This window comes from Patagioenas fasciata, chromosome 3 (genome assembly GCF_037038585.1).
Source record: "Patagioenas fasciata isolate bPatFas1 chromosome 3, bPatFas1.hap1, whole genome shotgun sequence".
NCBI classification, from domain to species: Eukaryota; Metazoa; Chordata; class Aves; order Columbiformes; family Columbidae; genus Patagioenas; species Patagioenas fasciata.
Window position 1 is genome coordinate 97,867,218 of NC_092522.1, and position 14,637 is coordinate 97,881,854.

The 14,637-nt window shown below is 37.6% G+C and overlaps 1 protein-coding gene across 1 annotated transcript in view; it reads left to right on the plus strand.

Annotated features, from left to right (window-relative positions):
- The window catches only part of EYS (eyes shut homolog), an 870,143-nt gene that overhangs the window by 804,588 nt on the left and 50,918 nt on the right, over nucleotides 1-14,637 (plus strand). Inside the window, exon 44 of the mRNA XM_065834576.2 lies at nucleotides 7,950-8,122. Within this exon, the coding sequence (XP_065690648.2) occupies nucleotides 7,950-8,122 (173 nt within the window). The remainder of the gene's footprint in view (nucleotides 1-7,949; nucleotides 8,123-14,637) is intronic.

The following is a 14,637-nucleotide window of genomic DNA, read 5'->3' on the forward strand; positions in this document are numbered from 1 at the left end:
GATAAATACTCTATTGTAAAAAACTGAAAGCACACAGTGATTGCTAACTTCAGCCTACGTTGTCAATGATTCTAGTACTCAACACTTGTCTTGCCCTTTTCATGTTCAAATAGTTTTGCAAGCTTAACTAATTAGCCTTTGTAAAAGTTTTGTGCTTTATTTTTAATTTGTGGTAGGAGTAAACTGTGGTAACCAGGTCAAGACTTGATCCTTCAAACATATTTATGTTCCTAACTGCTTTTTGTTTTAAGTTTTGTGACCTACCTTTGATGTCATTTAACTAAATGGCTTAATCTGGATTAATTGTAGATATTCAGACAGAGCCAAAGGGAATCTGTGAAGTTTTCCTGAAAGTCCTACAATTCAGCTAATTTATAAACATAAGTCCTGTGCTGCAGGAATTTCTTACTCCTGAGAGCTCATGACACTCCAGAGAAAGGAGAGGCAAGAAGACCATGCCCTGGCTTTCTTCTTCCTGGTAGTAGAGGAAGATATCTGGACTGCAATGGGGAAGCAAATCTCTAAGAGACTGAAAGAAGGAGATGGTCAGGGCATATACACCCAGAAGCTTTAAGAGAGATTTTGGGTTGGAAGTCAAAAAAAACATGAGAGTGCAATGTCGGATGGAGGCAAATTTTACTGGTTTTGTTCTAAGATCTAGGATGCTTAGATTTTTTTTTTTAATTTTTGCTGGGTTTCAGCACCACATATTCCGTGCTTATAGTATAAATAAATATATCCCCAGTGATGAAACACCACTGTTGGGATGAGATGAGATTTAGCTCTAAACTTTATTACCAAGTATATGTGAGGTGATTCCTGAAAATTAGTGTTCTTCAAACGTGACCTACCCATTCAGTTTTATCATGTGACTGATGATGTTCTAGTCTGAGGGCTGTACAAAGCTCTTTGGAAACTTCCCAGCCTTATTTCAATTCTCTAGGAGTTATCTACATTACAGTTAAAACTCTTGTCAGACAAAGAAACCACAGATTGAAAAGGCACAGAGGTGTGAATTACCTCTGAGGCAGAGAAATTACCTTGGTCACTGGTGAGGAAATTTACATTATCCAGTTTGTGCCAACCAGAGAATTTCAGCTAATCTACACCTTTCATAAGCACTAAATTTGTAGAAAATATTGTAAGCGTAGTTGATGTGTGTCAAGCTTCATAATAGGTTTAGATTCAGGTGTTAATATAAATGTACTAAGCCCACAACATTCCTGGGATTTGATTTAAGCAAGAAACAGAAGGATCAGAGACTGAGTTGAAACTAGAAGGACCAATGATGGTACCTAGGATTGAAATGAAGGAGGTATTGGGAAGTAATTCTGTGAATGGAGCAAATCACTGTGGAAAGGTGGTGATGCCCTGCAAGTTCAAAGCCTAACTTACCTTTTTGTGTGAGTTCCTAAGAGATTCCTGGCTTCCCGCCTTGTATAAGACAAGGCTTACAAGAAAGTACCAATGGGTGCTGAATAGATATGAAGAAAATACTGAGCCACTGATCATTGCAGTTGCAAATTGGTCAAACTAGTGGCAATGCAATTAAAAAGTGATTACAAAAACTTCTTTCTGTAAGTTGAATTCAGAACGGAATAGGAAGAATTTGCATCTACAAAAGTTTAAAATAATAAATACATAAATAAAAATCTATTTTAGAAACAGAAAATAATTATTAGGAAGAAACTGATAAATAGAGGAAAGTGTAACAGACACCTAGATCTACACTAACTTTATTCCTCTTTCCACAGTAGACAGTTCTGGTTTTAGATTAGTCATTATATTTCAAAATTATTATGTTGTGAATATAAAGTAAATATGGTTATTTTATAAACTATTCAAAATGTTATTCTTCAGTTTTGTTGTTATCCATCTCCTCATGATCAGTGTAGCAAACTGCAGTTACTCTGTGAGGAGACTTTGAAATCTTAGAAGTTACTAAGTTACATAGTTTTGCAACCTATAAATTCATCTAAGACTGAAATTATGTTTTTGTGCTAAAAAGATTTTTTAAAAATTCTAATAAAAATCCATGATAGTATACAATACATGTTTAATGAAAACAGTGCAATAAGCAATATGCTGCATACTGGCATCCAGTGTTACTGCTTTGGATATGGTGTTCATGAGTTCTGCTGCAAATAGCAGATATACTGAAGCAAAGGATGTTTAGGGCTTCAAAGATTGCTGGGAACAATTGGAAACTTTCTGTCATAAGGAATTATGAGATATTTTCAAAGGACAAACAAGTTAGGCAGCATGTGATTTCAGTGAGAGGTAGAGATCTGGCTTCTACCTTACGTTGTTGAAAACGTTTATGTGCTTCCTTGGCCATGTTTCAGATAGTGATACTTTTTACTATAAAAACCATTGTCTTTCAACTTTTTAATTTTTTTTTTTCATTTCATTTTTATAAATACATTTTAGCAGATGGAAAACTCTATTTATTATTTTTCCCATACAACACAAGGAAAGAGAAAATGTAGCATTAACTGAAAAGACCGAGGAGATTGGGGAAGCAGTGTCAGAGCTAATGACAGCCCTTGTAGAGGATCCAGTGTGACAGACCATTTTTTCTCTCCTCAGATGTGACCAGGGAATGGACTACTCCCCGCATAAATTGTTCACACCAACCATTGCTTGCTGTAGTTTTTTCAAAGGGATCATTAACCATCCACCATTAAGTATTATGTGTCCAGAAGTGCTTGATTCCACAATTGTGTATCCTCTTGTGTGACAGGAGCAGTCATAATTGTCACATTAAAGCACAGGACTTTTTATGCATCATACTTTTTAATGGATGTGTATCCTTCATGTAATGGGGAATCACCTGTATATTCACTATCTGAGTGGAAAATGAGAGTTAAAGAGGGTGTATAATACTCCAGAAGAGGATTCATGATCCTGCAAAGTTACATAGTACTGTGTTAGATATTTGAATGAGTACATTTTAAAATAAGTTGTAACAATCCTAAATTCCTGAAAATAATGACATCTTTGAAGGTCTGAAATAGATATTCTGCCAATAAGCAAGAGCTCTTCCTCATTCATCATTTCCATAAACCAAATTCTGTCCTTCCTGAGTCATAACTAACTCAAACACAACTCCAGTGTACTTTCTGAGGTTTAGGTAGTGGATTCTTGTTCAAAGAATCTCATATATATGCTTAATGATAAGGTTGATCAGATGATCATTGATATCTGACTGGGGCAGATTAAGTAGCTATTTTAATTAAATTTCTTACTTGAGGCCTGTAAATTAATTATCTGTTTGAGCTGAACCATTTTGTATGCAATAGTTTCTTTCTTGTACATTGACAGCAGGCAAGTGAGGTGCTGGAGCCTGTCTGTCACTCCTGTTCTCCTATTTGAAGTGGAATTGGAACATTTTCACTCCAAAACTTTTAACCCAGATCAAAGAATTTGGAAGTGTCTTTTAAATGTGAGGTCCTATTTAGTCCATACCAGAACCAGTATAACTCTGAGTTTAAGCCTACCTCCAACAAAATTTAAAGCAAAAGCTTTTTTCTCTGAGTGCACCCAGCCGATCTGGAAATATTTTCTGTAGGAGTTTTCAAAACCAATTTAGTCCACAAGTGATTTAGACTTGGTTTAAACAGGGCCTGTCAGTGGTTGTTTATATGAAGAGAAGCAGTTTAGAAAGTGCTTTCAGTGAAAGGAAATTTGAAGTGAATCACCAGAGCTTGCAGAATAATAATTCCTGATACAGGAAAAAAGAATTCAAAACAGTAGAGCCCTTGGATCTAGTGAAGATATCATAATCGAGGAGACCTGGGTGAAAGTACTAAAGCAGCAGGAAAGCTGAATTGATTTTTGGGAGCTGTATAATGCAAGGAAAGATTGGCAGATACATTATATGCTAGAAAAACGCCTGTTCTTCACAAGGGAGAAATGCCTCCTTTATGTATTGTCCTTTGACATTTTTAAGATTATTGATGAGATAAGGTTATCCTTCTTGCTGCAATGAGTTTCTTCAGATTTGTCTATTCCACAGAGCTTTCAAAGCAAGATCCTAATCACCTTTACATTATCCTGGTATTTTCTAGAAAGAGTTTTAATGAATCTTTGCATGAAGTGTAATTCAACATAAAATTTAAACTTATGAAGTATGATGCTCCTTTCATTTTCCAGTAATTTAAACCAAAATGGCACTAGGAATAAGTAGGAGTAACAACTTTAAAATAAACTAAATTACATCTATTTATTAACTGAGGAAGCTTTGGAAACTATTACCTCAAATTCCATAGCTTTGTCCCAGATGATACAGTAAGAGCACTAGAAGAACTTGTGTCATTTAAATATTGAACCCACTGTGACATGTAGTTTTTGACTTTCTCAGCTTAGCACTGTCATGATTAAAGGGTGCTGAGTGTGCTTCCTTTCAGGGAAGCCGCTCACATATGACCACACAAATGGCACATACAGTGCTGTCAGTTGGAATCACAAAGCATAGTGCTCTCCCTTTGGAAACGGAAAAAGCACAGGCATATCAAAAATACAGAAAAACAGAGAGCCAAAGCACTGACTCACTGGAGTACAAATGATGTCTGCAACACATTGTACAGAGGGATTATATTTTATTTTAAAAACAGAATTAGTTTCAAAGTCAAAACTGTGGTTAAATACAGCTGTGACTGTATTATTAATGTTAAATGTTACATTGTGTAATAGCAAAAAAAAAAAAAAAGTCATCAAAACCTGTGTTGGCATCACAGAGGTGTTAATCTGATATAAAACTTTGATTTCATTAAATTGGGTCACTGACATAGTACCGATTCAAGAAGAATTTGTATTACTGAATTGCCAATTTCATGTCATACCACACAAATGCTTTTTGACGATTCTCTTTCCAATCTGATGTGTAGACCAAAGATCAAAGACCTTTTTTAACATGCAAAATGGTAATGAAAGATGCATCCCTTACCAGTTCAGAGAAGGATTATAAGAATGTCAGAGAACAGTTCATCTTCCCTAGGCATTTTTCTTCATATATCATAAGGCTGGTGACATATTATGATGGTGCACTTGGAGCATTGTTCTTATCTCTTCTACCCCTTTTCTGTGCTATTTCTATCTCTTCTCTCATTTTCTCTCACTGTTTGTGACATTCTTCCTTCTTATGATTCTGGGTGGCTAGGTGTTTTTTCTCTGTCAAATTCTGGAGTCCATCAGTACTCCAGTTTAAAGTCTGGAGCCTTTTCTGATATATAATATACAGCATGGCTGTCTGATTTTCTTTTGATGGCTTATAAATCTGCATCCATATTAGCAGGTAATGTAGTTCAATAGGAGTAGATTTACAGGGCAAATCAATTAGTGCTGAGAATCCAATATCCCCATTATTCACATTTCAGGGAGCTTTAACTCACACTAGACCTCGTATGGCCCCATGGACTGAATGCCCATTAGCAGTTGGAGTACCTGAGGTGTGAGGCAATGTTCTGGTGCAGGTTCATCTGAAAAAAATTGGGCTCATGTACTCTTGACACTGCTCTACAATGTGAACCAAGGCACTTCAACTGGGGACAGCCGGGAGGTTTGCTTCAAAACCATGTTCTGGAACTGAATTTAAACACTAATAAAGACATGTAACACATTTCAGCAAAACACTCCAAATTTGTTTCCAATTTTGCAGCCTCAAAATTCTGATATTTTCCTTATTTCTTTCACACGTTATTCACTTTCTTCAGCTTGTGTATGTAATTATCCAATAACCTTTTCTTGAAGCCATTCACAGGTGTACAGCAAAGGCAAAAGATGCTACCTCTCTGATTTGCTGTCCACTTTTGTTTGCTTCTTGCATTTATGAAGGATAGAAGGATGTAATGAAATTGTGAAATCCACTTGGGAGGAGAGAAGTCCCTGGTGATTCAAGAATTTCTGTGTTTCTTGCTGCTGAGATTAATTCAGCAGAATATGGGAGCCCTTGTCCTCCTCTTAACCAAGCACAGTTACAGACTGCTTGCAGAAAGAAGTATTAGTCATTTGGGACTTCATATTTCAATATACTAATTCTTGTGAACTGGCTGTGATATTTTTTCTGTGTGGTTAGCTGTTATATTTTCAAGCTTTGTATTATTTTGTAGAACATTTTAAAAACTGTTTTCTTTACCTCGTTGGGATTAATTATTCTTTGTTATTAGGATGTTATAGTGAAACATTAGAACATCACTCATTTTTAGAACAATAAGCTCCTCACAATTTGTTATGAGACCTATTATTTTTAAGCTTCTCCACAAGAGCAAAAGACCATAGAAAGAAATGGATAATTTTGACATATACAGCTCAACAGAAGAATGTATGAAAATTGTCTTTTTAAAGATGAAGATTAAATTCTCTGTATTTTGTCAGTCAGGAGTGATGATCTGTCTTCTATAAACAAACAGAAACACATTTGATAACTAGTTTTAGAGATCATCACCATCAATTGTAGATTTCCAGGAAGAATTCAGTTTATTGTTGCCTTTTTAATGAGCTGAACTCTGTAATGCTGGTATTAAAACTGTTGAAAGCAGGCTTCTCAACGCTGCACAAATGAAAGCAATCCAGTGTCTCATTTACATTCCTCTCCTGGTGTCTGCAGCAAATCTATAAATAGAATAGGCTACACATAAAATTTATTATTGCAGCTGATAGCAATTTTCTTTTGCAAAGATGTCTGCAGGCGTTATTCATGAGATTCATTCTGATAGACTCTCCAGCTGAGATCCTCACTCCCCAGACCTGCAGGTGGTCAGTTTAGAAACACACTAATCAACTGCTATGCACAAAGACTGTCACAAGACTTACTTATGTCCCTCTTTTAAAAAATACAGGAGTTTTCTCAGCTTCTCTAAACTGATTGCATGGATATTATAAGCAGTGAACAGATTTTTCGAAATCACATATATTTGACATTTTATCACTGATCATCATAATGATTATGCTATTATCTGGAAAGACATAATGACTGTGGTTTGATACAGCTCACATCACATCTTCTGCATTCATACCCACAGGCACATGTGACCTTATCACATATAAGAAAGACATGTTTCTGTTCACTACCAAGGATGTGAAGTAATCACATGAACTGACCTATCTAGCTGCCATCTAATTTGAGTCATAAAACAGGGAGAAAATTAAATAAGACCTTTAATGAAATTGTATTTATAGTACATGATAGATGGGAATGTCTCACATTCCTGCTTTTCCTATCTAATTTTGGGTTTCATACCATATCTGCCATTGTACAAGCTAAAGATAATTCATACAAACTGAATATGTACATTTCTAAGTGTTTGTTTTTATCACCCCTCAAGACTGATGCTAACTTATTTTTTCTCTTACCTGTTCTAATATTCTTTCTATGACTGAGAACATAAGATATATGAAAGCAGAGATATTACCTGTTTATTCTGGTTGATTTTCACTATAATCACTACTGTAAATATTCATATTTCAGTTTTTCTTTTCATCCTACTGTGTTGTCACAAGCTATATGTAATACCTGAATGTACAAATGATGTTACCATTTGCAAACTAAACCAGTAACTTCACACTTTTGGTTTTCACTGTATTTCATTTTTTGACACATAATAGAAGAGCAGTTTTTCTGTAGCAGTTTTTTCAACTATGTTATGAAAGCAGCAGAACAAATAAGTAGTGAGACATTAGAAAAGTCACATATCTTACTATGAAAGGAAAGATAAATTAAAACATAAAATTAATCCCAGAAGAACCTGTCAAGTCACCCATAAAGCATTGTGTCATCTCTGATGTCAGGTGCACAAGAACAAAAATGTGAAGAGAATAAAAACAAAGAAATGTATTACAACCATAAGTCAAATGCCACTGATTTTCTGAGTATAAAACTCATCCTCTTTTTTTTAAGTTTGTTTTTGTACTGATACATATTTTTTTTTGTTTTAATTTAAATTTTTCAGTGATGCAGAAAATTGGTTTTGTGAATGCCCTAAACTCTACTCTGGAAAACTCTGCCAGTTCACAACTTGTGATGAAAATCCATGTGGAAATGGTGCTACGTGTTTTCCAAAGTCCAGGCAAGACGCCGTTTGCCTTTGTCCATATGGGAGATCCGGCATCCTCTGCAGGGATGGTAAGAACCATATTCTTCATGTATCAGTCGTAGTTTCTGTCAATCATAGAAGCCATGGTAAGAAACAAGTCCAGTGCTTTGAAGGCAAAACACTGAAAGTGACCACCTCCCCACCTACAAACACATCCCAAAATTCAGTCACAAGCAAAGAACGTCTGAGCTGAGCATTCTCTCCACATGTTGTTTCTTAAAAGTGATGGCCACAGAAAAGAAGAGAGAGGGATCAAAGAAGCTGGGAGTGGACAAGCTAGAAAATACCAGGTAGTGTTTGATGTTTTAATAATTTACCTGGAGAAAAGCTGAGAGAGATTTGACTGAGTGCTCCTTTGGAGAAATTAATTTCTCCTCTAGTTTGATTTTTCCTCTACTTAGGGAAGTATTACTTTGTATATTTTGTAAATAAAAGAATTATTTAAACAATATGTAATGAATTATACACATACCCCCAGGTGCTAAAATTTGATTCATTTCTGAGGTCAAAAATAGGAACAAATTAAAATTTACCAAGTACTTTGCTGTGAAACAGGAGACAGGATGAAGGGAAATTAGTTAAGTCAAATAAATAGGTCATTTTGACTAATATTATAAAGCGAGGTGCTTTTATTCCTCAAGCATTGATTATAATGATTGTTCTAGGTCAGAAATTCCTGTGTGTAAACATCCAAGGTATTCTTTTTCCCTAACACTCCATGTAGCAAGAAGCAACGACTGAAAAATCTGCATATAGAAAATAATCACTGGTTCTGAGCTGATTCAGTAATGCATATGAACTGCCTTTTAAAAGAAATACTAAGCAATGTTCAGGTCATATAAAAGTATTTTCCTTCATATCATATACACCTTTACCTCTTTTTTAATATTTTAATTTCTAAAATTTTCAGTAGATGAAAGTTTATTTTTTTTCCATGCTTTCATCTAACCCTGATAATTGATAGCCAATAGCAAATAAGTAGGTAACTGTATGAAACATATATGATACTTCCTTGGTAATCTTTCTTAATTTGCAGTAGCACAAGACATTGGATCTTCATGTCCTGGGGTTGGTATCTGGGTTAGCCCTTGACAGAATTATTTTCTTCCGTGCACTTCTCTAATGGATCTTTGAGTCCATGTAAACTTGATATACAACATCCTGTGGCAAAGACCTGCAGAGCTTAGGTATACAGCTTGCACAGAAGTACTTCAATTTCACAGTATCACAGTATGTTTGGGATTGGAAGGGACCTCAAAAGATCATCTAGTCCAATCCCCCTGCTGGAGCAGGAACACCTAGGTGAGGTCGCACAGGAACATGTCCAGGTGGGTTTTGAATGTCTCCAGGGAAGGAGACTCCACAACCTCCCTGGGTAGCCTGTTCCAGTGCTCTGTCACCCTCACTGAGAAGAAGTTTTTTCTCAAATTTAAGTGGAACCTCTTGTGTTCCAACTTGATCCCATTACTCCTTGTCCTATCATTGTTTGCCACTGAGAAAAGCCTGGCTCCATCCTCATGGCTCTCACCCTTTATATATTTATAAACATTAATAAGGTTACCCCTCAGTCTCCTCTTCTCCAAACTAAAGAAACCCAGCTCCCTCAGCCTTTCTTCATAAGGGATGTGGCTCCACTCCCTTAATCATCTTTGTTACCCTATGCTGGACCCTCTCCAGCAGTTCCCTGTCCTTCTTGAACTGAGGGGCCCAGAACTGGACACAATATTCCAGGTGGGGTCTCACCAGAGAGGAATAGAGGGGAAGGAGGACCTCTCTTGATCTACTGACTACCCCCCTTGTAATACACCTGAGGATGCCATTGGCCTTCCTGGCCACAAGGGCACAGTGCTGGCTCATGGTCATCCTGTTGTCCACCAGGACCCCCAGGTCCCTTTCCCCTACACTGCTCTCTAATATGTAATTTCCCAGCCTATACTGGAACCTGGGGTTGTTCCTGCCCAGTCCTGCAGGACTCTACACTTTCCCTTGTTAAATTTCGTCAGGTTATTCCCCGCCCAACTCTCCAGCCTGTCCAGGTCCCGCTGGATGGCAGCACAGCCTTCTGGTGTGTCAGCCACTCCTCCCAGCTTAGTGTCATCAGCAAACTTGCTGATAGTACACTCAATTCCCTCGTCCAAATCATTAATAAATATATTGAATAATATTGGCCCCAGTACTGACCCCTGAGGCACTCCACTAGATACTGGCCTCCAACTGGACTCCGCACCTTTGACCACCACTCTCTGGCTTCTCTCCTTAAGCCAGTTTGCAACCCACCTCACTACTCTATTGTCTAGACCACACCTCCTCAATTTAGCTGTGAGGATGCTGTGAGAGACTGTGTCAAAGGCTTTACTGAAGTCAAGGTTTTATTTGCTTAACTGCACCAATTGCTAATGACATTAATGCCTCAAGCTTCTGTGTTAGAACAGATGTTTCAGAGTTGTTCCCTGTTTTATGAATGTTTCCCTGTGCCCCTTCTCCATGCCTCTCTTATTTTATATATAACCTTATTACAACCCTCCCAAAACTATTTCTGAATAGTCCAAGTTGATTCAGTGATTCTGGGGACACCAGCCATGCTGTATCTTTAGTCATCCAGGCTGCCTGTCTTTGATCCTTCTCAGTTCCATTGCATCCTCTTTAAAATGGGGGTCCAGAACTGACCACAGTATTCAAGGTGTTATAATGCCACTGTTTTGTAAAGTAGTGTTTGGCATTTTTCTGTTTTACTCTCTGTCCTTTTCTTAACCATTTCTTCCATTCTATTTCCTTTAATAAAGTACACTGATGTTTTCATGAAACTGCTTATTAAAACTCCTGACACCTCTTTCTCTGAGTACTGATGGTGAATTCAGAGCCCACCATTCCGTGTGGAAGGCTAAGACCGCTTCTGTAATCTACCTCAATTTACATCTGTCAACACTGAGTATCATCTAACTTTTTTTCCCTGTAGTCATTCAATGAGACTCTTCCACAATTCTTTGTAGTTACCTCTCTCTAAATTGAGAGTCTGAATAAAAATTGAGAGTGCCTAAGTTGAAAATACACAAATTCACTGGTTTGGTTAGACTACAGAGCTGAAGGCTTTGAAAGCACAGAAAGAATGAAATGCTATTGAGTGGAAAGGGAAAACTCAGTCTGGATCATCAGCGTAAGCAAGCAAAACAGGGAGGAACAACCAGCTTCCTAGGACAGAGCATAAATCTAAGGTCAATAAAATAAACCCACAGCATAAAAAAAATACTGAAATATGAAAAATTATTTTATTGAACAGTGCGTTAAGAGTTTAGAAGGAGTAGAAATTAACTGAGCACAGACAGAGGTCTTTTTAAGCTGGATTTTGCATTAGAACTTAAAATGGGCTGCAGAAGGCCTTTTTAATCACGCACACTAAAATTCAACAAAGGGGAGAAACAGCTGCAATGCAGAGAAAGCTGGTGCAGCCTTAGCAGTAGCCCTAGCAGCATCAAGGCCATACATTTGGCAAGGTGTTTGAAGATAATGGTAAATTGCCTAATTACAATGGTAGAACAATGTAAATTATATCAGAAACAAAAGACAAATTTAGTTGCTTACACTAACAAGTGATCCAGATAATACATTTATTAGAAAGAAATGGTTCATAAAATTTAAAGTCTAGGTGCATGCATTTTTTTATTAATCATCCCCCATTTAAAGTATACAATATTGTCTCTACTGTTAAGATTAGTAACTAAGAGCATGCTATTTTGTGTCTGAAACACTGAAGGAAAGCTTGTTTCCCCTAAAAGCTTATCAAATAATAGTTGTTCTTCACCAACCAGAAATGTGCAATATGTTAAAATGATGATTTTATAAAACTGATGTAGAAAATGTACCAAATAGAACTGCAGATTTCATGCTGCCCCTTGTCATAACCCGCCCAGAGGTATGAGTCAGGGGGAGAGGTGACTCAGGTTTGTGGGTTCCCCTGGTTGGAAAACAGTACACACAGTACTTAAGGTCCATAAAAGGCTTTTGTTTTGCAGCTTGGCCCAATTAGCAAATTATTTGGTGGCAGAAGGATTTACGTTATTGTACGTTAAATTGGTAAACATAGAAAGTTTGTGGCATATGTTGGGCTGTAAATCTTATGTTACTATATTACTTATAAAAAGGAAAGCAAAAGAATAGAACTACAGGAAAGAAAGAGAGAAAGAGAGAGAGAGAGAAAGAGAGAAAGAAAGAAAGAGAGAAAGAAAGAGAAAGAGAGAGAGAAAGAGAGAGAGAGAAAGAGAGAGAGAAAGAGAGAGAAAGAGAGAAAGAGAGAAAGAAAGAGAGAGAGAAAGAGAAAGAGAAAAAGAAAGAGAGAAAGAAAGAGAGAAAGAAAGAAAGAAAGAGAGAGAGAGAAAGAAAAAGAAAGAAAGAAAGAGAAAGAGAGAGAAAGAAAGAGAAAGAAAGAAAGAGAAAGAGAGAGAAAGAAAGAGAAAGAGAGAGAAAGAAAGAGAGAAAAAGAGAGAAAAAGAGAGAAAGAGGGAGAAAGAAAGAGAGAGAGAAAGAGAAAGAAAGAGAGAGAGAAAGAAAGAGAGAGAAAAAGAGAGAAAGAAAGAAAGAAAGGGAGAAAGGGAGAAAGGAAGGAAGAAAGGAAGAAAGGAAAGAAAGGAAGAAAGGAAGGAAGGAAGAAGAAGAAGAAAGGAAGAAAAGAAAGAAAAAAGAGAGAGAAAGATTTCACCGTCCTTATGGCTCTGCTTTATGTGTGATGGAGTTTGTATTCTTGGATCCAGCGATGTGCAGTATCCTTTGGTTTCTTGTTCAGTTCATGTGGTGAGACTGGTGGACAGAGTGGTCCTTAGGGTGGTGGGTGGATGCCACCAGTGCTTGCACAAGGTGGGCCTATATAGCCCTCTGGGTTGCTCGCTTCTGTAATTTTTGGTCTTTTGCAGAGGTGTTGTTGCAAAAGATAGAAAAGTTGGGGTGGGGGGGGTGATTGCGAAAGATTGACAAGTCTCGGGCCTTCTTGAAGCGTCTCATCTTTTCCCTTTCTGCCATGCTGGGCTTATCAGAAGATGGAGCTACATGCTCTCCAACATGCCCCCAAATCCTGTATCAGCCAGCCAGCCTTTGTCTGTGGCTCATTAGCTTGTCATTGATATGTAAATCACAATTCACCTTATACTGAATATCCCATCTCCTGCTCCTTGGAATGTCCAGTCTCCTGCAGCTGAATGAACTGGTTTTGCCACAATGTTTGAGCCGTTATCCTTTTCAGTCTCTGACACTCCTACCAATAGAAATTATTTACAAAAAACAAATAGGGAAAAATATAGATACGGACATAGCGACAAATGAGCCCAGTGCTACAGGTCTTGTCCACATCAGAGCTCCAGTTGCCATCTGTTAAGCATTGGAAGTCACACTGAGAACATCAATCCCTACAAATATGTAAGAAAAAATGATAATATCACTATTGTCACTATTAAATGGAAAAAAATAGCTCAGCATGACAAGTTAAAAATACATCATTTTATGGGGAATACATAACATTCTTAAAGTGAGAAAACTATAGGGCTACCATAAATATTAAAAATGAGGCAAAGATTTAAGGACAGATAATAACTTCTATTACACAAACCTATAGAACTATGGAAAAATAGACAAGGCTCTGGGACTGACAAGGATTTCTTCCATTTCTGAAGTAGATGGAGCATAGAGTAGTCTAAGCATGCTGGGAACAGTTGTTCTGAGTTTATCTGAGTTATGTTATACTAGTTTCTGACATCAAGAAAAGCTTCCTAAAAGCATGTCCATTTTTCCAAATATATATAGTGAAATGCATTCTCTCTCACTACACATCTTTTCTTGCTTTTGTCACTAGATGACCGTGTTATTATGACTACAAGTTGACCATTACATATTGCAGTCATTCTCAAGAAGCTACATAGCTAAGACATAATGGGCCAACGGGGACAGGGGATGGTAATACACGTTAGAAGAGAGGACAGGCTGTGCTGATCAGAAGGACACAGCTAGACAAGGGTACTGACCAGCAAACTATTTACATGTGCCTGGCACTTTTTGTCCCTGTATCCCCTTATTTCTCTCACTTGTTCCTCCCCAAATCACCTAATTCCCTCGTTTTCCCCACTTTTGGTTCCTCCCTTAAAGATCTGTAAGTCCTACACTATTTCAAAATGCTCTTCACCTGCATCCCATAATGTGTCCCATACCCCATGGTCCTTGCACCCTTCTGTCCAAAAGGTGTTCCAGTGTTGACTCGCCATGGTGGGTGTCACACCTGAACACTAGGGCTGAGAGTTTCCTGGCAGAAGTCTGGACAGGGTGTCCCTTCCTCTGAATCCTTAATTTGGGTTCCCATCTGCCTTTGGGCTCTGTGCATCTCTGGGTTTGTGGAGATGGACCTGCGGTGAGCTGATGGGCCTGGGAGAGGACTGGGAGTAGTTGGGATAGAGTGTGAACTGAGTTCCCCCGTCATTGGCTTTCTCTGCTGCTTTGTGGGTATGTGGGAGAACATTTATCACATAACCAAACACTGTTGATTTGAGGAGTTAAATGTCCCTATGAT